Raw genomic sequence first — 26,392 nt, 5'->3', positions numbered from 1 at the left:
TTTTTGTTTAAAATTTAGATTTTGCTGGTGTTGAGAATCATTACACAGACATTTCAATTTGTTCATAATTCTTTTTTTAAAAAAAAGGTTTATTTATTTGAAAGTCAGAGTTATAGAGGGAGAGACAGAGAGAGAGAGAGAGAGATGTCTTCTATTTGCTGGTTTACTCCCCAAATGACCACAATGGCTAGCACTGGGCCAGGATGAAACCAGGAGCCAGGAGTTTCTTCTGGGTCTCTCATATGAGTGCATGGCCCAACCACTTGGGCCATCTTCCACTGCTTTACCAGGTGCATGAGCAGGGAGCTAGTGGAGCCACTGGAACTGGAACAGGTGCCCAAAGACATGTCCTTAGCTAGAGGAACATCCTCCAACACTGCGAAGCCTATGGGGTTGATGCAGGCCCAGGAGGAAGGCACCACTTCTTACAGCTTGTGGCCAGCTCCAGGGAGGCCCCTCGCTTGGATATCCATTCCTTTTGTCTCAGTGTTGCATTAGAGAGTTCCTTGCCCCCCATGCTTTAATTGAATCTCTATGACATAAGACCTCCTGACTGGAGTATAGCTTGGGAATCTCATTTGGAACCCTTAGAGTGCCATAGGCAGAATACACCAAAATCACAGGAAATGGGATTTGCTTCCTGGAAAAGAGAAAAGAGGGTTTACCCAGTTTGTTGCTGAGGTCTAACAAGCTCTGAGAGCAACACTGAAGTCCTATTGTGACCATCTGCCAATAAACAGTGAGGCCTTCAGGGAACATAGATGTGTGTTGAGCTTTGGGGCAAAATCTACATATAATGCAGTGAAACTCAGATGTACAGTTGGGTGAATTTTTGTCTACATGAGCAGTGTGTGGGAAGTACAGATGCAAGGGTTTGCACCCACAAGGGTGTCTCCTAACCAGAAATGGTTTGAAGCCATGTGAGAGTGTCTCCTAAACACCAGTGGATTGAACCCACATGGGAGTGTCTGCTTACCACCAGTGGTTTGAACCCTCATGGGAGTGTCTGCTAACCACCAGTCCAACAGCTGAAGTAGCAGCTCCTTTGCCTGTAAGATCTCTGTGTGGCCCTTTGCAGTCAAACTCTTTGAACTCCACTGGCCTCGAATCACCATTCATTCATGTGTTCTCCATCTCTATTTGGCCTTTCCCCAGAATGTCCTATGAGTTGAATCATACCATGTAGCCTTTAGGGTATGGCTTCTTTCTCTTAGAAAAATGCACCTGAAATTCACCTGCTCATCACATGACTCCACGGCTTGTTCCTCTTTCTCACTGAATCCTGTCCTCATTATGGATCTGGTACTGCTTGCGTATCCATCCCTCATGAAGGTCATCCAGTTGACAGTTTTTAGTGATTGTGAATAAGACAGTGAACATGCAAGGGGTTTCTATGTGCACTTGTTTTCCAAGTCAATTGAGTACATAGAGATACACATTTGGAGTCTGATGCTGTATGTGTACTTTTGTAAGAGACTCAAATTATCTTATAGGTTCCTGTTCTGTTTTGAATTCCTTTCTTCAATAAATGCATGTTCCCCTTACTCCACATTTCTGTCAACATTTCCTACTAGCAGTTCTGCTGATTTTACTCAAATAGACTTGCAGTGGTATTTCTTCATGCTGTTAACACTCAGTATACTATTTTCATGGAGGCATTGGAGGTAGTGTCCTTTTATATACTGTGCCAGTTGTGGGGTGGAGGGGTCACCTTTCTCCTCATTAAAAATTTATTAGGTTTTATTTATTTATTTGAGAGGTAGAGTTACAGACAGAGAAGGGGAGAGACAGTGATAAAGATCTTCCATCCACTGGTTCACTCTGCAAATGGCTGCAATGGCCAGAGCTAAGTCGATCCGAAACCAGGAGCCAGGAGCTTCTTCCAAGTCTCCCACGTGGGTGCGGGGCCCAAAGACTTGGGCCATCTTCTGTTGCTTTCCCAGGCCATAGCAGAGAGCTAGATTGAAAGAGGAGCAGCCAGGACACCAACTAATGCCAAGTGGGGATGCTGGCGCTACAGGTAGAGGCTTTGCCTACTGAGCTACAGCGCCAGCCCTTCCACATTATATTTTAAGTGTTCAGTGTATAATCTGGATACAAGTCCTTCACTAGCTGTATGCCTTGTAAGTATTTTTTCCGAGGCTGGCACTGTGGAGTAGCGAGTAAAGCTGCTGCCTGAAGCACGGGCATCCCATATGGGCCCCGGTTTGAGTCCACGCTGCTTCTTTCCGAATCCAGCTCTCTGCTACAGCCTGGGAGAGCAGTAAAAGATGGCCCAAAGCCTTGGGGCCCTGCACCCATGTGGGGGACCTGGAAGAAGCTCCTGACTCCTGTCTAATTCTGCCTGTCAAAAAAAAAAAAGAAAATTCAAATTTTCCATGATATCAAATCTATATTTTCTTTTATATTTTTCTCCTTTGCTTTGAGTATAGATCAAATAAATATTCCTCTGTGTTTTCCTTTACTTCTTTTTCACTTCATTGTTTTGCTTTAATACCTTTGTTATTTACTTGGATGTGTTATTTGATATAGAGAATTGAGCCATATTCTTTTTTTTTTTTTTTTGACAGGCAGAGTGGACAGTGAGAGAGCGAGACAGAGAGAAAGGTCTTCCTCTTTCCATTGGTTCACCCTCCAATGGCCGCCGCAGCCAGCGTGCTGCAGCCGGCGCACCGCACTGATCTGATGGCAGGAGCCAGGTGCTTCTCCTGGTCTCCCATGGGGTACAGGGCCCAAGCACTTGGGCCATCCTCCACTGCACTCCCGGGCCACAGCAGAGAGCTGGCCTGGAAGAGGAGCAACGGGGACAGAATCTGGCGCCCCGACCGGGACTAGAACCCGGTGTGCCGGCACTGCAAGGCGGAGGATTAGCCTATTGAGCCGCAGCGCTGGCCAAACCATATTCTTTCAAATTCATCAATGGTCCAATGAGAATGCCAGCATATGTGAATGGCAGATTGATATATACAAGGGTGCTTCAAAAAGTTGGTGGAAATGGAATAAAGAGAAGCTTATTGTGGTGCAAAAAAATTTGAAATCCATATATATGAGGGACGTCCAACAACATCATGGAAAACGTGTATTGGAAATTTTTCAAATCCATTCTTAGTGATTCTCAACCAAATGATTTTTCAATGCCAACACCTCATACATTCTGATTCAGGATGTGTAGGATCGGAATGTCCGAAATTTTTAAAAATCCCTCAGTGGACAGGTGGATAAATTGCATATATATAGAGATATATAAGTATAAATATATGTGTAGCTAGACAGGTGTAAATATAGAATTTGTAAATTTGGATATTGACATAGATACAAGTATAGATACATACAAGCAGAAATACAGGATGGATGTATGGGTGGGTGGGTGGATGGACAGATAGATAGACGTAAGTATAGATACAGATGTGTAAGTATAGTATAGATATAGGACCCACAGGTAAAAAGAGAGATGTATGCACAATGTTCATAGAAAATGCATAGTATGAGAAAAAAACTAAACATAGGCTTTAATTTTTTTAACTAAAACAAATTTATCTTTTAACTCCAGTTTTGACAAACTCATTGAGGTACCTTCATATATTTAGGACCTGTAGATAAAGATATGGGTATGGATATAGGCATACAAGACCTATGGAAATAGAGAAGAGAGAGCAAGAAAGAGAGAGTGAGAGATGCAAGTACAGGGTACCTCTAAAGGGTTACAGAAAATGGAAGGAAAAGATGAGTTTATTTGGTGCAAAAAAGTTTGAAATCCATGCATACAACGTGTCTTCATGAAGTTCTTAAAAATAAGTATTATGAAAGGATTCCCAGGTTTTTTTGGTACCAAATGAAGCTTATCTTTTAGTTCCATTGTCCACGAATCTTTGGAAGGCCCCACAAAGGAAACATCTAGGGATAGAGGGCAGTAGACTCAGGTTCTCTCATTCCTCCTTTGGAGAAGCTCTGCTGTGGGACAGGCTGCTGCTGGGGGCACTGTCCCTGTCCCTGTCCCTGAGCTGTGCTGGGCTTTAAACAAAGCTTGAGGACCACGACCCACCAGTCTCCATTTCAGCTTTCATGTTCTGGTTCTGCTCAGGAATGTTGTGTCAAAGCAGCTCACCTAACAGTTGAGCTACTCTATTGTCTTCTCATGTTGCTAACAGTTTTCCTGTCTGCACTGGCTTGACGTGTCTTCTCTCATTTTCTCCCAGACCTTTTCTGTTAGGAGGCTTATTTGTTTTACTCGTCTGACATCGGTCACCTCATTTTGGTCTGTGTCTTCCTTGCCCTTGTTTTGAGTTTGCTTTCTCACAGCCTCATTCATACGTGACGCGTCTCTAAATTTCCAAGTTGTCCTTGCTGTCTTTGGACTTTGTTTTGTTAGCATTGCTAGCAATTACTGCTAAGTTATGGACTTCTTCCCCGAGAACAAGTTTTGGCATTTCCAGCTCATGTGTTCCCTCATTAATAAGAGCTGTTTTCACACGAACCATTCTTCCTGATTTTATTTATCCCTGCCAGTTCTTGAATTTCCTCCTGTCCCCTCTTCTCTTTCAGTAGGGTTGATGGCTGCAGTGCTCTCTGTCATCTTGCATGTATGGGATGTGTTCCTTGTGCTGTATCACATAAATGACAACTTGACTGCACACCAGGTTATGGGCCACACACTCCATTGGTCAATACCCCAGCGAAGGTTCCATTTTATTCCACTATTCAGTATTAAAATTGGGGTACAACCTGATGCACTGACCCTGCATGGGAGCTGTGCTTCTTTGTGCATGAGACTTTCCTATGTTTTCTTCCTTTTCAGTCTTGAGACACACGCTTGGGTGTGTTATGATAGAGGGAGGCTCCCTTGCACTAACTGGATCTGGTACTTGGCACACTCCTTCATCTGAATCTCAAGACTTAGCAGAGGAAGCTCCTCTCTCAAGTTGTTTTTCTTCAGTTTCTCTATCTTTGCTCTCTGGCATTTCTGACATATGCCTGTTGGATTTTTTCCATTTGTCCTCCATGTCGCCCTTCATTTCTCTGATAATTTTCATCTCTTCATTCTTTCCCTGTGGTTTCTAGGAGAATGGCCCCCATATTCCTCTTCCTGTCACTGTTTAATTCCTGTGGACTCCAGCTGCCCGATGCCAGCATCTCACCTTCTTGTGCCTTCACTGGCCACCAGTCCTGCCTCTGGCATGTCTCCTCCTGTCACCTCACCAATGCAATTCTTGGCTTAACCTTGCGACAACCGTGGCCAAGGATCTTCTGAGATTTTTGCCTGTTCTTTGTTACACCTCGCATAAAAACGTTTGCTTTGACTTCTCAGTGAAGTTTTCCCTCCCTTAAAGTCCAGAAATTTTCCCTTGAGTCCAGTGATTTTCCTCTGTGCTTTCCTGTGCATGTCCAGAACTGAAGCCACTGTAGGCTCTGTGAGCAGTCCCTGGGGCACTGACCCACTACTCTGAGGATGGAGGAGGGGAGGCTGGGAGGGCTGAGCTCAGCTCTGCTGAGATCCCTCTCCAGGAGGAGCTGGGAATGGCGGTGATGATGAAGGCAGGTGGTATTAATAACTTGTTATTTTGAGTCGGGAGCCAGAGGTCAGCTGGAGCAACAACTCATGGCTGGGCTCAGTCGTCTGGGCCAATGCAGCAGTGTCTCTGCTGCTCATGGCCAGTGGCTTCACGTGGTATCTGGAGGCACTGCTGGGCCTCCCATCACTGCCCACTCAGCTGTAGCCTGATTCCCGGTTATCACTGCTTCCCTTCTCAAGGCAGGGTCAGCAGCCATTCTCAGAGGTCCTTGTGTATGCAGAGGGGCAGCATGATGACCAACAGCCCTGAGCTTCAGGGCTTCCCCCAGCTCTGTTGGGTGCTGTCTTTCTGCTCACACAGACTCACCCACAGCACACAGTAGCCCCACCTCCACCTTGTGCTGCAGAGGCCGGCAGCCTCCATAGCTCCCCATGCCGCTGCAGGTTTCCTCCCAAGCTGCATGTCACTGGTTGGGAGACAGCATGTCCTGGCTTTCATGGGACAGCCCCCGTGTCCACTTGGTTGCCCCAACATAGCTATTATGCCCTTTCACTCTCAATAGTGTCCTAATATAAATGTCCTTCAAGAAGCTTGTGGAAAGTGCAGTTAAAAGATAAAAAGCATGTATATTGGTGTGAGAAATTTTGGACACCCACACACGGTGTCATCTTTTTTTTAAGATTCATTTATTTGTTTGAAAGAAAGAGTTTCAGAAAGGCAGAGGCAGAGAGAGAGACAGAGAGATTTTCCATCCACTGGTTCACTCCCCAAATGGCTGCAAGAGCTGGAGCTAGGCCTATCCGAAGCCAGGAGACAAGAGCTTCTTCCCACATGAGTGCAGTGGCCCAAGGATTGAGCCATCTTCTACTGCTTTCCCAGGCCATAGCAGAGAACAGGGTCGGAAGTGGAGCAGCTTGTACTTGAACCAGTGCACATATAGGATGCCAGCAGTGCAGGCAGAAGTATTACCCACTACATCACAGGACCGGCCCCACACAGTACCTTCTAACACACATTGTTCGTGAATTTTGCGTGTACAGTAAAGCTGTGAGGTCTTGTTTCCATAAGGCCGGGATGTGGGAGGAGCTGCTGTGTGGGGTGTGGCATCCCCTCCTTCCTGGCCAGGGCCATACCTGCTGGGCCCGATGCCTGCCCTCACTGTCCTCCTCTCTTCCTTGTCCCTTACCTCAGCAGATGAGTCACTGCCCTTGGCCACCTCCATTCAAGTGCTCATCAAGTTTGGTGCCAAAGGCCAAGTACCAGCCAGAGGCTTCCACTTTGTCTACCAAGGTTTGTGGCATGTGGGGGTCCCAAAGTGGTCACTGAGGGAATAGGTGCCGTTGACCCTAGGCTGAGCCTCTTCTTCTGTGTATGGGGACAGTTGCTGGCTTATGAGGCGCATTCCTGAAATTCAGTTGAATTTAGTCTGTTTGCTTACCCAATAGACATTTCTTAGACCAAACTCTGTGGAATGAGCAAGGAAAGCAGACCCAGGGAACCAGTTTCTGCCCCCATGCCCACTCCTCCATGCTCCAGTGGAGCCCAGATGGCACTGGAGTGAGCAGCCCTGGCCTCTTACTGGGACTGTCTCCCCCAGAAGCTTGGTTTGGTCTATGAGGTGCAGTAAAAGTATAGGGCAAGGAAGGGTTCCAGCATTGTATGGGTGTAGATTTGAACCCCAGCCCTACCACTTTCCAGCTAGGCCCTGCTGCTCCATGTCCTGGAGCCTCAGTTTGCCCAACTGTAAGATGGGGAGGGAGGAGTAATAGTACCACATCGACAGGATTGAGAGAGTGCACAGAGTATCTGGTAGCAAGCAGGTCATAGCCTGTGTTGCCTTCCATACTGGCCCAGAAAGACGACGTCTTAGCGCTCCTAGCTTCTAGGTGTAGGCCGCAACCTCCAGGGGTCTGGAGGACGTCCACCTTCATGGAGCCCAGGTTCCAAGCATAGTCCTGTTCATTCTACCCTGCCCAAGATGGACTTCCCTGTGGGGTACCATCCCTGAGCCTGTGTGACAGGGTCCCCTCAGCCACTGCAGGGGTCAGGGAGGGCACAGGAGATTCAGAGAGAGCAGAGTCCAGGGCATGGTCTTAAGACCCACAGGGAGGAGAGGCCAGAGGCAGGGTGGAGGTGCTGGGAGCCGAGAAGAAAGCCCATTCTCCTGTTAGGAAACCTGGTCCTGTGTTGGACCAGGTACATCACACTACCATGGCAACCACTCCATGACTCCAGAAGCTGTGCAGCCATGCTGTGCATCCAAGCTGAGTTGCAGTACAGTGGGCCCTATCCAAGGAGCCCTGCCCCCTGCCCTAAGGGAAGTGCCCAAAGCCTCCCAGGCTCCCTGCGGGCTGTCTGCTCCAGCCCCATCATCTGCATTCTTGGGCCAGCTTCTGGAGGGATGTGGCCCACCCCTCAGTGCCCTTGTCCCCTGCAGCCATGCTCTGGACCAGCGCCATACAGTGCAGCTCTGTGCAGGAACCCTGCTACGGCAAGAGGCTGGGCAGTGACTTCTCCATGGGCACCGTCATCTGCTTGGAATGCATTTCTGGTTATGCCCTGCAGGGGTCACAAGAAATTAAGAGCCTCCCTGTGCCAAGGGCCTTGGTGCAATGGAATGTCTGAGCACCCACCAGGACAGCTGGGGCCAGGTGAGGGAAGGCAGTGAGTGGGGGCACTGACAGCCCCTTCTCCTTGGGGGAGGCGGCAGGCCCAGCAGATGCTTGCAGGCACATGCAGCCCCTTGCCAGCTGTGTGGTATAGGGAGGCTGTCCCATAGTCCTGAGGCTTGGTGTGAGAAAAGCAAGGAGGAGGAGCTGGGGTATTGGGGCAGGCATGCCTCGGGTCCTGGTCCCTGAAGCTGGGTATAGTGGGACTTGTCCTTGGTAAAAGCCAAAGCCAGAACCAGAAGGTGTTCCTGAGTATACAGAAAGAAATCAGCACAGAGGAGTCCCAGGCAGAGGCTGGGGGCCCCGAGGGAGAAGTCTGTGTAGGGAGCCCTGGGGTCCAGTGGGAGGAGCCTCTGACCAGAGCTGCATCCCCTCCCAATGCCCTGCAGAGGCAACCTCACAGAGCACAAGGGCATCATCTTGTCCCCTGGCTTCCCAGAGCCCTCCCTCAACAGTCTCAACTGCGTGTGGAAGATCATGGTCCCTGAAGGTGCCAGCATCCAGGTAGGGGCACGTGGGCACCTCAGGCTGGCAGGTGCTGGTCACTGGCAAGCACTGAGCTAGTCTGGGCCCTGCCCCTGCAGCCTGCACACAGAAACACAGCAGCTATTCTTCTTGAAGCATGGAGAGGAACAGGGAGCAAGAGACAGGAGGCCCATCAAGATGTGGCCTTGCAAACACACTCTGATGATCTTCCAGTCCTTTGCCTTGGCCTTTGTCTCAGCTGCTGACATTTCAGGACATGGGCCCCAAAATGGACTGCATTTCCAGGCTTCCCATTCACATGCAGGTCGGGAACTGCCTGGGAAGGATGTGAGTGGGTTTTCTGGAGTGACTGCAATGCTCTGTAGTTTTGACAGGGGTTTGGGTGACACAGGTGCCAACTGTTGTGTCAACACTCAGAACACATGCACACTTCCAATCATGACAGTGTGAACGCAATTTGTGTGTTTCATTGTATGTAAGTTCCCCTCTGAAGAAATGAAAAGCCCATGTAGTTATCAGAGCCTCCTGAATGGAAGACTGCCCATCTGCTGCACAGAGAGGGGCTGCGGCTGAGGGCCGAGGCTCACGGGTCCTTCCTCGCTCCTTTACACAAGCACTGGGCTCCCTGCTGGTGCATGGTGCCCCAGGCAGCCTGCATCTCCCAAGGCAGCCACCAGGAGGGCAGAGTCTCCCCTGATCCAAACTCCCTGGGCCATCCCCAAGTGCCTAGAGTCAGACCTAGCTACAGGTTAGCTCCCCGCCCTCCTCTCCCTTCTGCTGTCCTTGCTCTGGGTGGGGCAGGCAGAGTACAGCCACGCCTTGAGCCCTGCAGCCCTTGCCAAGTCCACTCCAACACACAGAGATTTACTTGGTGCCTTTTAAGGGCTTGCAGTTGCAGATGCACGCCCTTTGGGCCTGGGAGAAGTGCAGAAGCTGCCCGTCAGGAGATGCCATGCTGCTACCTGCTGCCTGGGAGTCAGCCAGTCAAAGCAGGGTGAGGACGATCTCAGGAGAGAAGGCGAGCATGAGCTCATGTGGCCTCAGCCCTTGTCCTCCTGTTGCTGGGGTCAAATTGGGCATGGTCTGAATCTTGGCTCCATGGCTTACGTAGGTCACATGTGGAACCTCCCTCAGTTGGGTCCTCTCCTGTGATACGGGGTGACGTGGCCCGTGGCAAGGGGAGGAGGGGACGTGTAGCCCTGCAGGCCCCATCCTGCTCATGGAACCTTCTGGGCATGTGCTGCTTCCATGAGGAAGGCCTGAGCAGGAAGGAAGAGGAAGAGGAAGGCTGAGGTGGATGCTGAGGAAATCGCTTTATATAATGCCGGGTATATAAGGAGGGCAGGGTCAGCACTGGTTGGAGTAGAAAAGTCAAGGAGTGAGGAGCCCACAGAGGTGAGCTGGAAGGGCCCTGGCCAAGCTTGTGAAGGCTCTGGATGAGAAGGGTGGACTCTGTGTGATGGCTGAGTGGTGGCCTAGGGAGTGCCCTGGTGCATGGGGACATGCTAAGCAGGACTGGATGGCAGTGAGGATGAGGTGGCTGAAGCAGCCTGGGCGCCGGGTATGGAATGAGAGGGGGCAGTGCAGACCACAGGAGGCAGAGTGCAAGGAGCCACCGGCTGCTCCCTGACAGGAGCTGTCCTGACCTTGAACACAGTAGGAGAAATTCTGCAGACTGCCTCGGGACCACCTGCACCAGCCTGCGGGCTCAGCCTGAGCCCCTGAGCGTCACAGAGGTGCATCTAGGAGAGAGGCGCCCTCCTACCGCATCTCCCTCTGTGTCTTGGCTCTTGGGATTTGTCCGCAGGGTGAGGGAGAAGGACAGTGCTGAGGTGTTCGGCCTGGGGCTGGAGTTCTTCCTGGCCCCGAGCTCAGCAGGTGGACCAGGCAGCCAGAGGACCCTGGAGGACGCCTTCCTGCCCCAGGAATCTGGAGTCTGCAGAGCCTCGGTGCTGTCTGCGTGTGCATGCGCTAGTCCTTTTCTTTTTTTATTATAATGAAGTTCCCTGGGACAGGCTGCTCACAAAGAAAAAGGCATATGTCATTCACAGCGTGTGAGGTTCAAGGGCATGATGCTAGCATCAGCCCAGTTCCAGTAAGGGTCCTCCTGGCTGCGTCATGTCAAGGTGACGCCAAGGGTAGAAATGAGTGGGGCAGGGCAGGCTCAGGCTTTTAGAACAGTGACAGGAGAAGCACCTTCATCTCTTTCCAGGGCATGCCCCCAGCTGACCCAGGACCTCTCACTAGGCCTCGCCTCCCAGTGCCACCACCCTGGGGCCCATGGTCCCAATACATGGACCACTGGGGGACAAACACAGCCAACCATAGCAGTGCCTCGCTATGGGCAGCCCCAGCCCCCGGGCTGGGAGCTTCTTCCCACTGCCTTGGTCTGCAGGATGGTGCCATTCTCCCTTTGCTTTGTCTCCACCTTGTCTAGCCGTGGGCCTGAGCAGCTGTCCAGAACCCGCTGTGCCCAGTAACGGGGTGAAGAGCAGCCAGTGCTACCTGGTGAATGATGTGGTCTCTTTCCAGTGAGCCGGGCTGTGCCCTCCAGGTACCTCCTCCTCCCAGACACCCCCGGGCAGGAAGCAGGTGTTCCCTGGGATGCAGATGCACCAGCAAATCCTCAAAGATCAGGGAACAGACCCCTCCTGGAGCTGTTCATGCAAAAGAGGCCTGGAGGAGTTGGCAGAAGCCCGCCTCAGAAGGGCTGCTGCAGAGTTGGATTTGATTGGACCCTACGAAAATTTTATTTTCTTTGAAGATAATGAGGGAATTTCATAATTAAAGAAATCTCACAAGGAAACCTTCAGTAATGAGAATTCCTTAGTAATGGTTGTGAGTGATTGTCCTGCCCAGCCCCCTCCCTCTGCTTCAGCTCCCATCCCACAGCGTGTCCAGGTGCCTTTGTATCTCTTGTTCCTCAACACAAAGTCCTGGGCAAGCCCCTGGTCCAGGCTGTATGTGGGGTTGTGCTGATAGGCAGCTTAGCTCAGCCCTGTTCCTGAAACCCCCAGGGCCATGCGCACATCTCCTGCATGCCGGGGACCATTCTGTGCTGGAACTACGCTCCTCTGCATTGGTAAGAGAGCCCAGACCCTCATCCACTCAAACCCACGCCCCCAGGGCTTTGAGCTCAGTAGCCTATCATGGAGTTCAAGTCCAAGTCGATTTGTGCCAAGTCAGTCCTTGGAGACCCCTGTTTTCATTGTCACTCAAGGGTGTTGTGACTTGGAGACCTCTGCCCACCAGATGAAGACCCACAGGCATGCCCAATGGAAAACGTTCTAGTGACTGTTCTGGTTGCAGATAATGACCCAGGTCCCAAGTGGAGTTACCAGGGACTTGGGATTTTGACTTTTTGTGAGATTGAGAAGATGCAGTAGCAGCAGTGAAATGCTGAGGATTCTGGGTGAACTTGGTTTGGCTTTGTGTCCTAGCCTCTGCTGAGCAGTGATGAGATCAGTGGAAACAGGAGAAGACGGGGCGTCCACTCCAGAAGCTTCTGGTCAGGTCAGGGAAGGAGGAAGCGAGCGTTTATTGAGTATCTATTGCGTGCAAGGCTTGGTGCTCATACTTCCTCCCCGTGGCTCTTAGGATTAGGAATCGGTATCCTCTAATTATAGATAGGAAGTTGAAGGTACTCCGGGGTGGAAAAGAAAGTGGCAGAGTCACAAAAGGAAACCCAGGTGCTCGGATGCCCAGTGGGTAGGAAAGAGCCCCTCAGAGCAGGCCTGGGATAGGACGTGAAGTCCTCTCCCCGGGGGCCAGGGCTCGGTCCTCTGCAGAGCAGGGCAGCAAGGTGACTGGGCTCCCCCCAGGGTCCTGTCGAGGCCCTGCCAAGCCGTCACATCTACAGTGGCTGCTGTCTGTTGAGGTTTGCTGGGTGTGGCCTCCCTGTCGCAAGTAACATGCAGTGCTTTCAGAGACACACACAGACAGAGTCCTCATCCGCTGGTTCACTCCCCAGAGGTTGGCAAAGGCCGGGACTAAAGCAAGCCAAAGCCAGGAACCTGGAACTCAGTCCAGGTCTCCTGCATGGGTAGCAGGGACTCAGCTACTTGAGCCGACGCCTGCTGCCTCCCCGGGCGCAGTAGCACACCAACGTGGGATGTGGCTGTCCCAGGCAGCAGCTTAACCAAAGCCTGTCCCACGTGCAGTCTTTTCTGTTGGAACCTCGCAACAGCCCCCTGAAGTAGCTGCTGCTCTTAGCTCCATTTGTACAGTCAGGGAAACTGAGGTTTGGAGGGGTTTAGACAGGAAGTAAAGTGGCAGTTGTGCCCCAGCAGGTCCAGGCCAGAGCCCACACCACACTGAGCTGCCCGGATCTAGAGGGCACTCACCTGGACCTGCGCCTGGTAGCCCCTTACTGCTCACATGACCCTTTCCTAAAGGAGGTCGACTAACCAGGCCACCGTGGCACCCAGTCCTGCATCCCCAGGTGACTCAGAAATCAGCATCCCCAGCCCCTGCCCCGACCCCTGCTTTTCAGACAGCCCAGCAGGGGCTCCCCTGGAATGCTGCCCAGTCACTGTCCTGAGCCTCACCTGCTGGCCAGCCTGGCCCCTGGCATGCAGTAGGCTCACAATGCCCGCCACCTCCTTGTTTCACTATTTGTCTCCATTTTAGAAGAGTGGTTCAGGCAGTGAGGCAAGGGAGACCTGAGGGACTGTGTGCCAGGTGGTGGGACCTAGAGCAGCCCCACCCCGCTTTTCCTGCAGGTCCTGGGTGCAAGGACCCATGAGGGCTGTGATCAAGCCCAAGACCCCCCTCTCTCGGATCTGTGGACTCCTAGCAGTTTAGGCCTATGCACCTTTCCCTGAATGTACTCACTCAGTTTGGTCTGGGTGTGCAGTTTTGTAGGGTGACCCCTTTGGATTCTGAAAGAGCTTTGTGACTCAGGAAAGTCAAAACTCACTGCTGTAAGGGGGCTCTAGACCACCAGTGTGGCCCAGTGCATGCCTCCATACTGGCCTAACCCTCGGTCTCCTTGTCACAGCACAGTGTGGGGGAGCAGTGGAAGAGATGGAGGGGGTCATCCTGAGCCCTGGCTTCCTGGGCAACTACCCCAATAACATGGACTGCTCTTGGAAGATCACACTGCCCATGGGCTTTGGTGAGTCTTGGCCTGCTCTGGGAGATGAGTGCTCATGCCACGCCCCAGGCTTCAGCAGCTGTGTACTGCTGTCCCCACTGTAACCCCGCCAAGTCTGCAGAGATTCTGCCTGTTTCCTCTCCCATTACCCCCTGTGCCATCGTGAGGCTCCACGGAGAATGACAGAGATGAAAGTATGGGGGAGGGGAGAAATCTTAGGGATTTCTGTTGTTATCCCTGGAGCAAGGAACTAAAATCCAGGAATGTGGAATGAGGAGTTGCTCAGGGATGCTTAAAAAATAAAAGAAACAATAATCTATATTACAGAGACCGAACCTCAAGTTTTGCTTTGAACTCCCCATCCGATTTATCATCCTAATTAAATTGAGCCAAGGTCAATATGAAATTGAGTTTGCATTCTTTCTGCACACATTCTAGCTGGCTGGAGATCAAGAGGTGGTTTTGGAGGGGGCAGGAAGGAAAGGGAGGAAGTGTTCCAGGCGTGGGATGATCCTGTGGGGAGGGCACTGAGCCGGGTGCGAAATTTGATGGTTGGCGATGCGTGTATTGTTCCCCAGATATCTCTTGTTGGAGAAGTAAAGGCTTTGCACTGGCACAGATCAAAAGGGCTGCACTCGGAGACTACTCTGCCCACACTATGGAGTTTCTGTATCCCAGGAGGCCGAGGCATGAAGAGGGCCCCTTTTGTCCTTTGCTCTACAGTCTGGAGTGGGAGTGTGTCTTCAGGTTCCAGAAGAGGGAAGCAGCCTAACTGGGCTTCTCTAAATCTGGTTGGAAGGGCAGAGGGATTGGTGACCCTCTGAAGGTTGGGGTCTTAATGACCAGGTCCCATCTGCCAAAAGACGCCAGGCACACAGTGATGACGGCTTTGGCAGCCTTGAGAGACTCCAGATTCTGAGACACCGAGGAAGGGGGTGTCTGGGAGACCCTGTAGTTCTGCCTGCAGGCTGAGGGCAGTGGAGCCTTAGATGATGGAGGGCGAGGAGAATCTCAAGGCAAGCGAGTTCAGATGGGAGGGCTGCTGTGGGTAAGCCATTGTGTTCAGCCACCAGCGCGCTGCATCTGTTAGTCCTGGGGGCTTAAGCAAGCTCTGGGGAAGACACTACTGCAGGCTCCAGTCGCAGCTGCCAGAATCCTTTAACTACAAGTGAGTGTTGAACTACTCACCAGGCTTAGAATTGTGGTACCTGGTTTCCTTGTGTAAAGGGCCCCTGCATTTACCAGTTGCTGCCACTAAGTGGAGGTCACGGGCCAGTCCTTTTTGCACATTTCACAAATTCAACCTTCAGAAGCCTGTGGGATGGGCCCTGGGGCCGCAGGGATCCTAGTGTGGGGATGGAAAGCTCAGGCTCCGTGGGTGATAGGTTGCAAAGAGGCTCACTGCAAAATTACCTGCCATCTGTAACAGGGTCTGCTCACTAAGAGTGACTTGTGCTGTCAGACAGCTCACATGATGGAGTTAAAATGAATGAGTGCTAGTTTTTGTATGTTATTATATAGTGCCATGCATGCACGTTTTTAAAACCCAGAAACCCCAGTACGTATTTCAGAATCTACACCTAGGAGCTGGAAGGATGCCTTCCAAACCCATGCAAAGGATAACTTCTGTGGAGGGACACAGTAGGGTGGGACAGGGCAGGAGACAAAGGGTCTTCAGCCTTGTACATCAAGTACAGCAGAGACTGTTACAGATTGCAGGTAAGTTTGCAGTGATCTTCACACCTATCACGCATGGAGCCTGTGCTTTCCAGCCCCACACTGGGATCTGTATTTAGCACTGGATTTTCAGCGACATACTAGTTCCCAGCGTTAGAGAGTCCTCCTGTGGAGGTGGGGTCCTCCTGAAGCCTCACACAGCCCGAAGGCCTGGCAGGTGCCCGGGAGCTGCTGTCAGCAAGTGGGTGAAGATTTTTGTCTAGGTTTTTACATAAACATCCTAGTGGTATTTTGTATGTTACTTTGCAGCCAATTATTTTTTTAAGATTTATTTATTTATTTATTTATTTGAAAGAGTTACATAAAGAGAGCAGTGGCAGAGAGAGAGAGAGTCTTCTTTCCGATGGTTCACTCCCCAGTTGGCCACAATGGCTGGAGCTGTGCTGATGTGGATCTGAAACTGGGAGCCAGCAGCTTCCTCTGGGTCTCACGTGAGTGCAGGGGCCCAAGGACTTGAGCTATCTTTTACTGCTTTCCCAGGCCATAGCAGAGAGCTGGATTGGAAGTGGAGCAGCTGGGTCTCAAACCAGTGCCCATATAGGATGCTGGCGCTTCAGGCCAGGTTGTTAACCTGATGCACCACAGTACCGGCCCCTTTGCAGCCAATTTTCACGGTAAATGTATCTCTTGAATAATGTGTTCCAGAGTAGTCTAATTTAGAAAAATCTCATCAGTAAGCACATTTTAATACTCCCACCTCCAAGGAGTACATTCATTTGTACTTTAAGGGTCTAATTGGATTCCCGTAAGTTGTCAGGTTGTTAAATCTAGATTAACCCACTGAGACCCCAGGAGCACCTGCCTGGAACTTGGAAGGGAGTGGTTGGGAAATGCATGAGCTGCTAAGCCTTATGCTTCTGGGTTGTCTTAAACAGCCTAGAAAGTATGACTGTTGGAGGTATGTCTTCTGCCCCAGGGTGGGTGTTATTTTTAAGTAAAAAGTTTATTGGATAAAACTGTCTTTCTACGGATAATAGATGAAGCGTGATCACAGCAAGCGTTTACCTGGGGTTTGTCCTCAATAAAACACAATGCACGTGGGTGGAGTCTCTGAAATGACCAGTGCCTTTCCTTTCGAATGAATAATGGACTTTCCAGTGGTGCCTGGAGACAGGATCCAGAGAGGGGAGTGAGGAGTGGGAACGTGGGCTGTGGCGGGAGAGGACAGGTCAGGTGGTGGAGCGGGGCTGCGTTGCTCTGGGCACTAGCTGTCTCTGTCTCACTCCCAGGAGCTCACATCCAGTTCCTGAACTTCTCCACTGAGCCCAACCATGACTTCATGGAACTCCACAGTGGCCTGTACAAGACCAGTCACACCATGTACTTCCACAGTGACCACTCCTGGAATCGGCTGGGATTCAAGCTAGAGTACCAGAGTAAGGACAGACATACTCCAGGCACCTTCCTAGCCCACCTTCATGTGGGCAAGGGAGATGGCAGGGAGGGGGCGGCAGGCCCAATGGTGGCTTCACGCCCTTGGCCGCATGTGTTACCCGCAGCCTCTTCTAGAGGGGCAGCCTCTAGGGTTCCACCCTGTGGCCGGCAGCTGTCACTGGGCAAGCGGCCAGCTGTCCCTTCTCACTGCCCGTGCCATCAACCACTCCCCCCAGGTTCAGCGGTGGAATTCATCCTTCTGGGCCCTTCCCTGGCCACAGAGCTCCTCCTGTGGCAGCGTCAGGGGCTCTCAGAGTTCTAGGAGCACCCACTAAGCCTGCCCCAGACAGGGCTTTCCTGGGTGGGGCTCAGCCACCCTCACTGAGGTTCTGCCTTGCCTGAGGGAAAACCCTGACAGGCCTCTCTCCTCCAGGCACATATTCCCTGGAAGGACCCCCGTTCTCCACCTCAGGCTTGCCATCTGACGCCTGCGGCTGTGAGCCCTGTGCCCAGCCTGTGTAACCCTGTGGGGCGGCCCCGAGTAGGTCCTCCGTCTCCCTTGGATGCTTCCCTGGTGCTGCTAACTGAGGAGCCCTCTGTTCTATGCCCTTCCCAGATTGTTCCACTGCTTCTTTGTCTTGTTGCTAGACATCCTTTCTAATGGTAAACATGTCCTTGTTAAAACTGAAAGCCTTGCAGATGGGTTCTGAGTGCATCCTGAGTTGCCTCAGGCTGTATCAGCAAACCCCCAGGAGCTGGGGATGCTGATAAATAGCACAACTGTGCTGCTTCTTCCCTCTCTGGGTATTGGGAAACCTGAGGTCAGGCAGATTCCTTGTGTGTGTTTGGGGGGCAGCGCTTGGGTCACAGGTAGCCCCTTCTTGCTGTGTCCTCACTGACAGGAGGAGTAGAGTAGCTCTCTCTGGACTTTTTATTATTATTATTAATTGAAAGCATGCAAGACAGAGGAGGCATAGAGAGAACTCCTGTCCCCAGATTCACTCCCTAAATGCCCCCCAACAGCTGAGTCTGAGCCCTGCTGAAGCCAGGAGCTCTGTGAGGGGCTCGCAAGTGGGTGGCAGGGAAACTGGGCTCAGAGGCAGAGCCTGAACTCAAACCCAGGCACCCCAGGGTGGGAGGTGGATGTCCCAAGTGATGGCCTAGCCACTTCCCCCAGCACCCACACCCAGGCCTCTTGTATAAGGAAGCCAGTGCCACCCACCCTTAAAGAGCCCCTCCTCCAGACACCTCCATGTGAAGGATTACAGTTCTGATTCTGATGGGACAGAAACATCAGGCCATAGCGACATCACGGGAAGACAGAGCCCTTGCGGAGATGCTGACTTCCAACAATGAAATACGTATCTTTTTTTTTTTTTTTTTGAATTATTTTTAAACATTTATTTATGGGCCGGGGCCGTGGTGCACTAGGTTAATCCTCCGCCTGCGGCACTGGCATCCCATGTGGATGCCGGTTCTAGTCCTGGTTGCTCCTCTTCCAATCCAGTTCTCTGCTGTGGCCCGTGAGGGCAGTGGAGGATGGCCCAAGTGCTTGGGCTCCTACACCCACATGGGAGACCAGAAAGAAGCACCTGGCTCCTGGCTTCGGATCAGTGCAGCTCTGGCCATTGCAACCATTTGGAGAGTGAACCAACGGAAAGAAGACCTTTCTCTCTCTCTCTCACTGTCTGTAATTCTGCTTTTCAAATAAAATTAAAAAAAAAATTTAAAGATTTTTATTTATTTATTTGACAGGTAAAGTTACAGAGAGGAGAGAGAAAGAGGTCTTCCATCTGCTGGTTCATTCTCCAACTGGCCGCAACAGCCTGAGCTGTGCTGATTTGAAGCCAGGAGCCAAGAGCTTTTTCTGGGTCTCCCACATGAGTGCAAGGGCCCAATGGGCACTTTGGCCATCTTCTGCTTTCCCAGGCCATAGCAGAGAGCTGGATTGGAAGTGGAGCAGCCGGGACTCAAACTGGCACCCATATGGGATGCCAGCACTGCAGGCAGCAACTTTACCTGCTATACCACAGTGCCACACACCCCCCCCCCAGTGTTTTAAAGTGTGCACTGTGTTTGAAATTCTCTCCACACCCACTGCAGCGTCTCCCTTCAGTACAAACCCACCTCATCTCCTGCAAGAGTCTCTCTTTGGGAAAGCTAAGGAGCCGCTGTCCTCAGGGTCATTTCTGCCCCCAGAGGCCCTGCCTCTCCCTGGGAACCCAGGCACCACATTGCTGATGTCACTGACGCTGTCCCCTCTCTCTCAAAAGCCTGGCATGTCTCCAGGCCACATCTGGCTGTGGTGTGGGTCTCGCCTGTGCTGCTGTGCACCACGTGTTCCTCAGGGAGGCATTCTTTAAAGGCCCAGGCTGTCCTGGTCCAGTGATTCCTAAGGCAACAGGCTCCCTGCTTCCACTGCGGTGCCCACCACCCTCAGCCCTAACCCCCTGACAGAGCTGTGGCTCCCCTTGGACCCACCCACACCCATCGAGGCTTCCCCGTTCTTTAACATGCCCTGCCAGCTGGGTGACTTCACAGTGACACCTGCCAGGTTCTTGCCATAGAGCCTGCCCTGGGCGACAGCAAACAGAAACAGCACAGTTGCCTAGAAATGTGATCGTTTCTTTTTGTGGTGTTATTGCCTCTGATAAAGGCATCCCCTGCTAGATGCTGCATTTAGTCTCAGCTACTTCCATGAAGAATCTTTACTGTAGGAATGTTCCAGCTCCTTCTGCTGGTGGTTTTCTGTGCCAGATGCCTGCCATGAAAGCTGTTCCTTGTCCTGTGGGCCCCGCTCTACAGCTCCATTGGCGGCCTCCCCCATTGGGATGGCCTCAGCGATTTAACATCTGGGCATGTCCTTTTGAGTCAGGGCTGCACATTCTCATGGAGACAGATTTCTGGTTTCTCAGAGGGGCTGGCTGGAATGCCAGCTACACACTCCTGGTGGCCCAGCCACCCCTCTGAAAACTCTCCTCATCCCAGGTTCACCTGCTTTCCTCCCTGAGAGGTTCTGAGTTCTCAGAGTCCAAAAGCCCTGTACGCCCCACTGCTGCTTTTGTTTGTGGCCTTGGCCCTTATGAAGGTTAAATGCAGCGACCAACACGGAGGACCCCAGTCCACTGTCTGGCCCCAGGAGCTGCTCCGGAAATAGCAGTGGTCAGTGGCTTCCCCGAGCTTCCTTTCCCCATAGAAATGCCAATGATGGGGCACCTCTACTGAGTTCTCACCATGAGCAGCTGTTGTGCCAACAGTTCTGCAAGTGTTGCCCTGTGTATCCTCACAATAACCATGTTATAAGTAAAAAAAAAAAAAAAAAAAAAAAAAAAAAAAAACCAAGAAAAAACGGGCACAGCAGTTAAATGACTCAGCCAACGTCAACAGCTTTTAGTAAATGACCAAGGTCCTCCTGTGTCCAAGTCTCGGTGCTTCCCCACTGTGCCAAGTGTCTGCAGCTCCTGCATTCTGGTCACAAGAAGATACCTGGGGGAGGATAAAGCCCATTCTCTCCTATACTCTTCTAGCCTATGAGCTTCAGGAGTTCCCAGACCCAGAGCCCTTCACCAATGGCATCATAAGGGGAGCCGACTACAATGTGGGACAGTCCGTGACCTTCGAGTGCCTCTCAGGATATCAGCTAATGGGCCACACCATCCTCACATATCAGCATGGCACCACCCTGAACTGGGACCACCCCCTGCCCAGGTGTGAAGGTATGTCTCTTGCTCACCCTTGGCAACTCTCCCTGGGTGGTCACACCATGCATCTGCCTGCTCCAGGGGTTCTCCAGTGGGTCCCATTCTCAAGTGATTGTGACCCAGTCTGGCCAGGGAGGGCGTCCTGGTGACAGAGCACTGGGCCAGTACCGGAAAAGTCCTAGAGGGGTGTGATCTGGGGGCCCACTGACACAGCCCTTGGGAAGCCCCACCTGGACAGGCTAGATGTCCCCAGTTGGAAGGGAAGGCTCTACATGAGAGTGAAGTAGGCGAGTGCTGGGCTGAGTCCTGGAGAGGTTGAGAGAATCCTGGCATCTTCCCAAGGGAAGAGGAGAACGCACCTTTTTCCTAACAGCTTTCTTGCTTCTCTGGTCACTGTCCTGTGTCCCATATGGGTCTGGAGCCAACAGGTGGATCCCAGGGAGCTGTTGGTGCTTTTTTGAGTCTTCTTCCTTAATCAGAACCTAGATGGAAGATGACACAGGGTCATGCTGCCTCTGCCCCACCCTGCACACCTCAGCCCAGTAGGCCCAGCATTTTCTCAGAGGGGAAGCTGAGTGGGGCCCATAACCCAGAAAGAGGGCTCAGCCCTGGAATCAGATCACCAGGCCTCCCCCTGCAGACCCCTGAACTCCCTGAGCAACTGGGACCTCGCTGATGGCTTCCTCACCCTGGGGAGCGCTCAGCAGGAACTCTCCGTGGGAAAGCAGCTCTGTGTGCAGCACTGGTTCTGGTGCTGGAGGTTAAACCTCCGCTAAGTTTTCCAGACTTCCAGGACCACCCTGTGCTTGCGCAGTGGATCATTCCCGAGTTGCTGGTTGGTGGCGTGTCACTCCTTCCTCGCTCCTTGAGTGCCGTCTTCCAACACAGCTGGTGAGAGAAGGGAGCAGTCTGCTCTTCTCCTTCTAGAGGCTTCTTCCATTGGTTTCTTTGACACCAAAGTTGCTTTTCCAACCACTGTTCCACCTCTGCCGCCTTTTGTGGTCATCTATTCCTTTGCCCCTTAAATGTTCTTTGGAGTTTCTTCCCTTCTCTTCTCTCACCCACTTCCATGTCCCCCAAATGCCATCTTGATCTACAGTCCCTGGGCTGAGACTCCTGCCTGCATGAGGGGACTGGAGAAAGGTCACAGAAAATGGAATCAAAAGCCTAGCTTCTTTGGTGCCAGAACATGTAAAAATGCGTGCAGTTAAGGATCTTCTAAACGTTCTCAGGAAATGCATCTCCTGAAAACACTGGGCGTGCCTCTCAGAATCTCTTTTCACCAAAGTCAGCTTACCTTTCAGTGCCATTTTCCATGAACTTTTCCAAGTGCCCTTGTCCGTGCAATGCTTCCTAAATACTTCCACTCCCTTCAGAGGCGTCTAGCGTCCCTGTATATTGAGAATGGACCTTCTCATCTCGGCCTCTGCTAAGCTGAAATGCCTGTCTAGTGATGAGGACTCTGGCCACTCACCCTTTCATTTGAGTGCCCTCCCGTTTGCTCTCTCCCATATCCACCAAGTGCTGCTTTCTGCATCCCAAGTGTCTTTCAAGTGTGTCTGCTTCTTTCTCTCCACTGCCTGTACCTTATCCCAGGCCACCAACGGTCTGAGTTATCTCTGCTGCTGGCTTCCTCGATGGGCCAGCTTCACTCAACCCAGTCTTAGGTTCCTCAGTGCTGGCTTCTCAACGCAGGGAGAGCAAGCCTTCAAAACCACCAGTGTGGACTCCATTCCCCCACTCAGAGGTCAGCCAAGGCAGCCCCTTACTGCTTGGAGTAAATTCTAGACCCTTGGGGGCAGCACACTGTGTGTCTTGGGACCTGGTGCCTACCTACCTCTCGTGTCTGCTCTCACAGACCCTGTACCCTACCTAAGCTGAGATGCCCTCCATTTCCTCAGTACACCAGGACATCTTGCCTCTGGTTCTTGGCACCTGCTGCTCCTTCCTCTTATAAAAACCCACTCTGTGCAAACTGATGAAATCTTTACTTAATATATACTAAATCAATCTTATGTATGTAAAGATAATTGAAAATGAATCTTGATGTGAATGAAATGGGAGAGGGAGCGGGAGATGGGAGGGGTACGAGTGGGAGGGAAGTTATGGGGCGGGGGGAAGCCATTGTAATCCATAAACTGTACTTTGGAAATTTATATTTACTAAATAAAAGTTAAAAAAATAAAAATAAATAAAAACCCACTCTGCTACCTTGCCCTCTTGGGTCCTTGCCATCCCTCAGGGCTGTGTCTAGATGTGAGCACTCTCAGGGACTCTTCCCTACCCTCACACACAAGAGAGCCCCCTGCAGAAGCCCTGGGACATTGCGCACCAATGACCTGGCTTACCTTGCCTTGTACTGCTGCTGGGTGCATGGCTGGGTGGCAGTGAGCTGTGAGTGCCATGGGAAAAACTAGAGCCTCCTGCTCCCCACTGTCTCTCCAGGCCATGCCTGGCTCTGTGTGGATACTCAGCACGTGTGTGTGTGTGTGTGTGTGTGTGTGTGTGAGAGATGAGGGAGGCAGGTCCATGGCACCACACCTAGGAACCCTGTCCTCTGCATTTTGCATGGAGGCAGTTGGGGTTCTTTCTGCTCTGTCCCATCTGCCCCACCCTGGGTGTCAGCCAAAGGCGCTCCTGACTCTGGACCAAGGAACTTGGGGGTTTTCTTTCCCAGCATCCCTGCTTATCCTCTCCCTGGTGACTGCGTGCCAACACCATGGGGCTTTCAAGGCCTCTGCATCCCCCTGCCTAAAGCTCCATCAGAGTGAGCCACAAAGTGGGTGTTGCCTTAGAGGAGCAGGAAGATAAGGAGAGGCAGCCGTGTCTATGTGGCAAGTGCAGGGCTGGGCATTCTGTGAACGTCCCTTGCCTCACGGCCACCACGGTCCTCTTGGGCCCATTTTGCAGTGAGGAAACAGAAACAGAGAGACTGAAGCACTTGTGGGCATCATCAGGTGAATAGATGGCTCTGCTCTAATTTGGCCCTGTCACCTCTCCACAGAAACCCTCAGCTCAAAGTCAAATCCACCCCAGAAAGAGCGGATCAAAGAGAAATTTTTCTTTCCAAAATCTCTTCCTAGTAGTGCAACCTTGGCCCTGACATCTGCTGGTTCCCCTCCTGGAAAGCAGAGGGGAAAGCTTGAGCCGGGTGCTTCCTTCTTAGGTCTCTTCCATGACAGAGAGATAGGGAGGTGCAGGGAGGGGCAGGCCCACAGGGCACCTGACAGGTGAGGACTCCCCACCTCCCCAGCAGGGTGCTTTGTGCAGGCAGCTGGGATTCTGTGGGAAGGTCCAGCGCACTCTGGGCACTCAGTGCGTGCTGTGCTCCCTCTCCACAGTTCCCTGAGGCAGGAACGTCACCTCCTTCAGTGCTACTGTGTACTCCCCTGGAGACCCCCAGCCATACGCCAGCTCCCAGGACTGCGTCTGGCTGATCCCCGAGCCCATCGGTCATGGTGTCCTCCTCAACCTCAGCCTGCTGCAGACAGCCTTCTGGAGACTTCATCACCATCTGGTAAGGCCAGGAGCTATGCGGCCAGCCCATGAGAAAGGAGCAAACAAATACTGGACTAATTTTTTTAAAGATGTATTTATTTATTTGAAAGGCAGAGGTACAGAGAGAGAGAGAGAAACAGAGATAGATCTTCCATCTGCTGGTTCACTCCCCAAGTTACCACAACTGCCCTGGGCTGGGACAGGCAGAAGCCAGGAGCCAGGAGCGTCCTCTAGATCTCCCATGTGGGTGCAGGGACCTTAGTACTTAAGCTGTCCTCTGATGCTTTTCCTCTGATGCATTAGCAGGGAGCTGGATTGGAAGTAGAGCAGCTGGACTTGAACCAGCAGTCATATGGGATGCCAGTACTGCAGATGGCAACTTTAACAATCATGCCACAGCTCCAGCCCGCTGGACAAACTTTTCAAGAATGTTGATCAGAAGGGATGTCAAGTTATAACTTCAGAGCCAGCATGTGATACAGCAGGCTAAGTCGTTACTTGCAAATACCAGCATCCCATATCAGATTGCCAAGTTGAGTCTCAGCTGCTCTGTTTACAATGCAGCTCCCTGCTAATGTACCTGAGAAAGCAGTGGAACATGGCCCAAGTATTTGAGCCCTTGCCACCCATGGGGGAGACCTGGATAGAGTTCCTTGCTCCAGTTTCAGTCTGGTCCAACCCTAGCTATTGTAGCCATATGGGGAGTGAATCAATGGGTTGAAGATCTCTGTGTATGTCTCTCTCTCCCTCCCTCCTTTCCTCCTTCTCTCTCTCTCTGCCACCCTGACTTCCAAATAAATAAATAAATCTTCAAAAAAATTATAATCTGCCCAAGATGCCCCTTTTCGTAGTCCAGCTCTTCCCACGGGGCCCCCTGCTTGCAAGGCCAGCTCAAACTCAGAGGTCCATCTGAACAGGTGGAAAGAATCCTGCGTGGCTCCCAGGGCAGAGCCAGCAGATGATGCTGAGGGCAGCCTGGGAGGAGAGGGACCTCTTCTGCCTCAGAGTCCAGGCCTTTCTGCAAAGCCACCTGGGTGCTCCTTTCTCTGATGCAGGCAGAGAAGGGCAGGGCTGCCCTCACAACTGATGCCCCAGAGCCAGTGACCAGCCCTGTCACTAACAGCTCAAGAAGATTAATAGATAAGGGTGGTATTACTGCAGACTTCAGTTCCCTCATCGAGAAAAAGGAACCTTAAAGTGCCTCCCAGGGGGAACCCAGGATGAATTCATGCAAAAGAGAAATACAAGGGTACTTTTAAAAGTTTGTGGAAAATGTGATTAAAAGATAAGCTTATTTTGGTATAAAAATTGTGAAATATATGCATGGTTTTATGTGTGTGTGTGTGTGTATGTGTCACACATATATAAAAATGCACTTTCCTTGAACTTTTCAAAGACCCCTGAGATGCATGGATTTCAGAATTTGGGGCTCCAGAATAAGCTTACCTTTGAGTTCCCTTTCCCACCTGCTTTTGTTTTAAATATTTATTTGTTATTGGAAAGGCAGAGTGACATGGAGAGAGAGGGAAACACAGAGAGAAGACAAGATCTTCCATGCTCTGGTTCACTCTCAAAATGGCTACTATAGGGCTGAGCCAGGCTCAAGCCAGGAGCCAGGAACTCCATCCAGATCCCCCACATGGATGGCAGAGGCCCAGGCACCTGGACCATCTTCTGCTGTCCACTTCCTTCCCAGGTGAGTTAACAGGGAGCTGGATTGGAAGAAGAACAGCCAGGTTTCAAACTGGCACTCCTATGGGATGCTGGCATCACAGGCAGCAACTTAACCTGCTGCACCACAGTGCTAGCCCTTGGGTAGCAGCTCAGTGCATTTCACGAGGCTGGTTGCTAAAATCAGACCTGAAGGCTGCTAAGGATCTGCCCTCTCCTTGATATCCCAAGACTGATATGTTTAGGAGTCATGAGTCAGTTGTAGTTACAGGATACCTGCTATGTAGAAGGAGGATTGATGACATCGTGCACCAAGTAGTACTTAAGAATCAGAACACAGTGGACTTGTGTAAGTAGCTATGCATCTAGCATGATGACCAAGTGTACTTTTCTTTAAAGATTTTATTTATTTATTTTAGAGGCAGAGTTACAGACAGAGGAAGAGACAGAGAGAAAGTTTCTCTGTCTGCTGGTTCAGACAACCCAGGGCTGCACCCATCTGAAGCCAGGAGCCAGGAGCTTCTTCCTAGCCTCCCACATGAGTGCAAGGGCCCAAGGAGTTGGGCCATCTTCTACTGCTTTCCCAGGCCATAGCAGAGAGCTGGATTGGAAGAAGAGCAGCTGGGACTAGAACAGGCAACCATATGGGAT

At 51.5% G+C, this 26,392-nt stretch overlaps 1 protein-coding gene and 2 long non-coding RNA genes across 28 annotated transcripts in view; 2 read left to right on the top strand and 1 right to left on the bottom strand.

The window, feature by feature from the left end:
• LOC103346408 (trafficking protein particle complex subunit 9) overlaps window positions 1–20,541 on the top strand; it is a 142,825-nt gene extending 122,284 nt beyond the window's left edge. For 7 of the 22 annotated variants that reach the window (XM_070064975.1, XM_070064979.1, XM_070064974.1 and 4 more), the window contains 4 exons: window positions 6,702–13,781; window positions 15,793–16,111; window positions 16,727–16,873; window positions 18,627–20,541. Coding sequence is in view for 3 of the 22 variants with exons in the window: in XM_070064971.1 (XP_069921072.1) it covers window positions 11,687–11,747; window positions 13,665–13,781; window positions 16,727–16,873; window positions 18,627–19,234 (933 nt within the window). In the remaining 19 variants the exon portion in view is untranslated. The other 15 variants (XM_070064962.1, XM_070064961.1, XM_070064971.1 and 12 more) reach the window with 15 other exon arrangements.
• On the bottom strand, window positions 20,212–22,589 carry LOC138847148 (uncharacterized). Its single transcript, XR_011384795.1, has 3 exons — window positions 21,261–22,589; window positions 20,932–21,054; window positions 20,212–20,357 (listed from the first exon to the last, which is right to left on the bottom strand). It is a non-coding gene; the product is annotated as an uncharacterized lncRNA (long non-coding RNA).
• A 1,327-nt stretch (window positions 22,590–23,916) lies between these two features.
• Window positions 23,917–26,392, top strand: part of LOC138847146 (uncharacterized) — a 37,649-nt gene continuing 35,173 nt past the window's right edge. For all 5 annotated transcript variants that reach the window (XR_011384791.1, XR_011384790.1, XR_011384792.1 and 2 more), the window contains exon 1: window positions 23,917–24,089. This is a non-coding gene — a long non-coding RNA (uncharacterized lncRNA). The remainder of the gene's footprint in view (window positions 24,090–26,392) is intronic.

This window comes from Oryctolagus cuniculus, chromosome 19, assembly GCF_964237555.1.
Source record: "Oryctolagus cuniculus chromosome 19, mOryCun1.1, whole genome shotgun sequence".
NCBI lineage: Eukaryota > Metazoa > Chordata > Mammalia > Lagomorpha > Leporidae > Oryctolagus > Oryctolagus cuniculus.
Note: the sequence above shows the minus strand (reverse complement) of the source record. Positions and strands in the feature narration are given on the sequence as shown.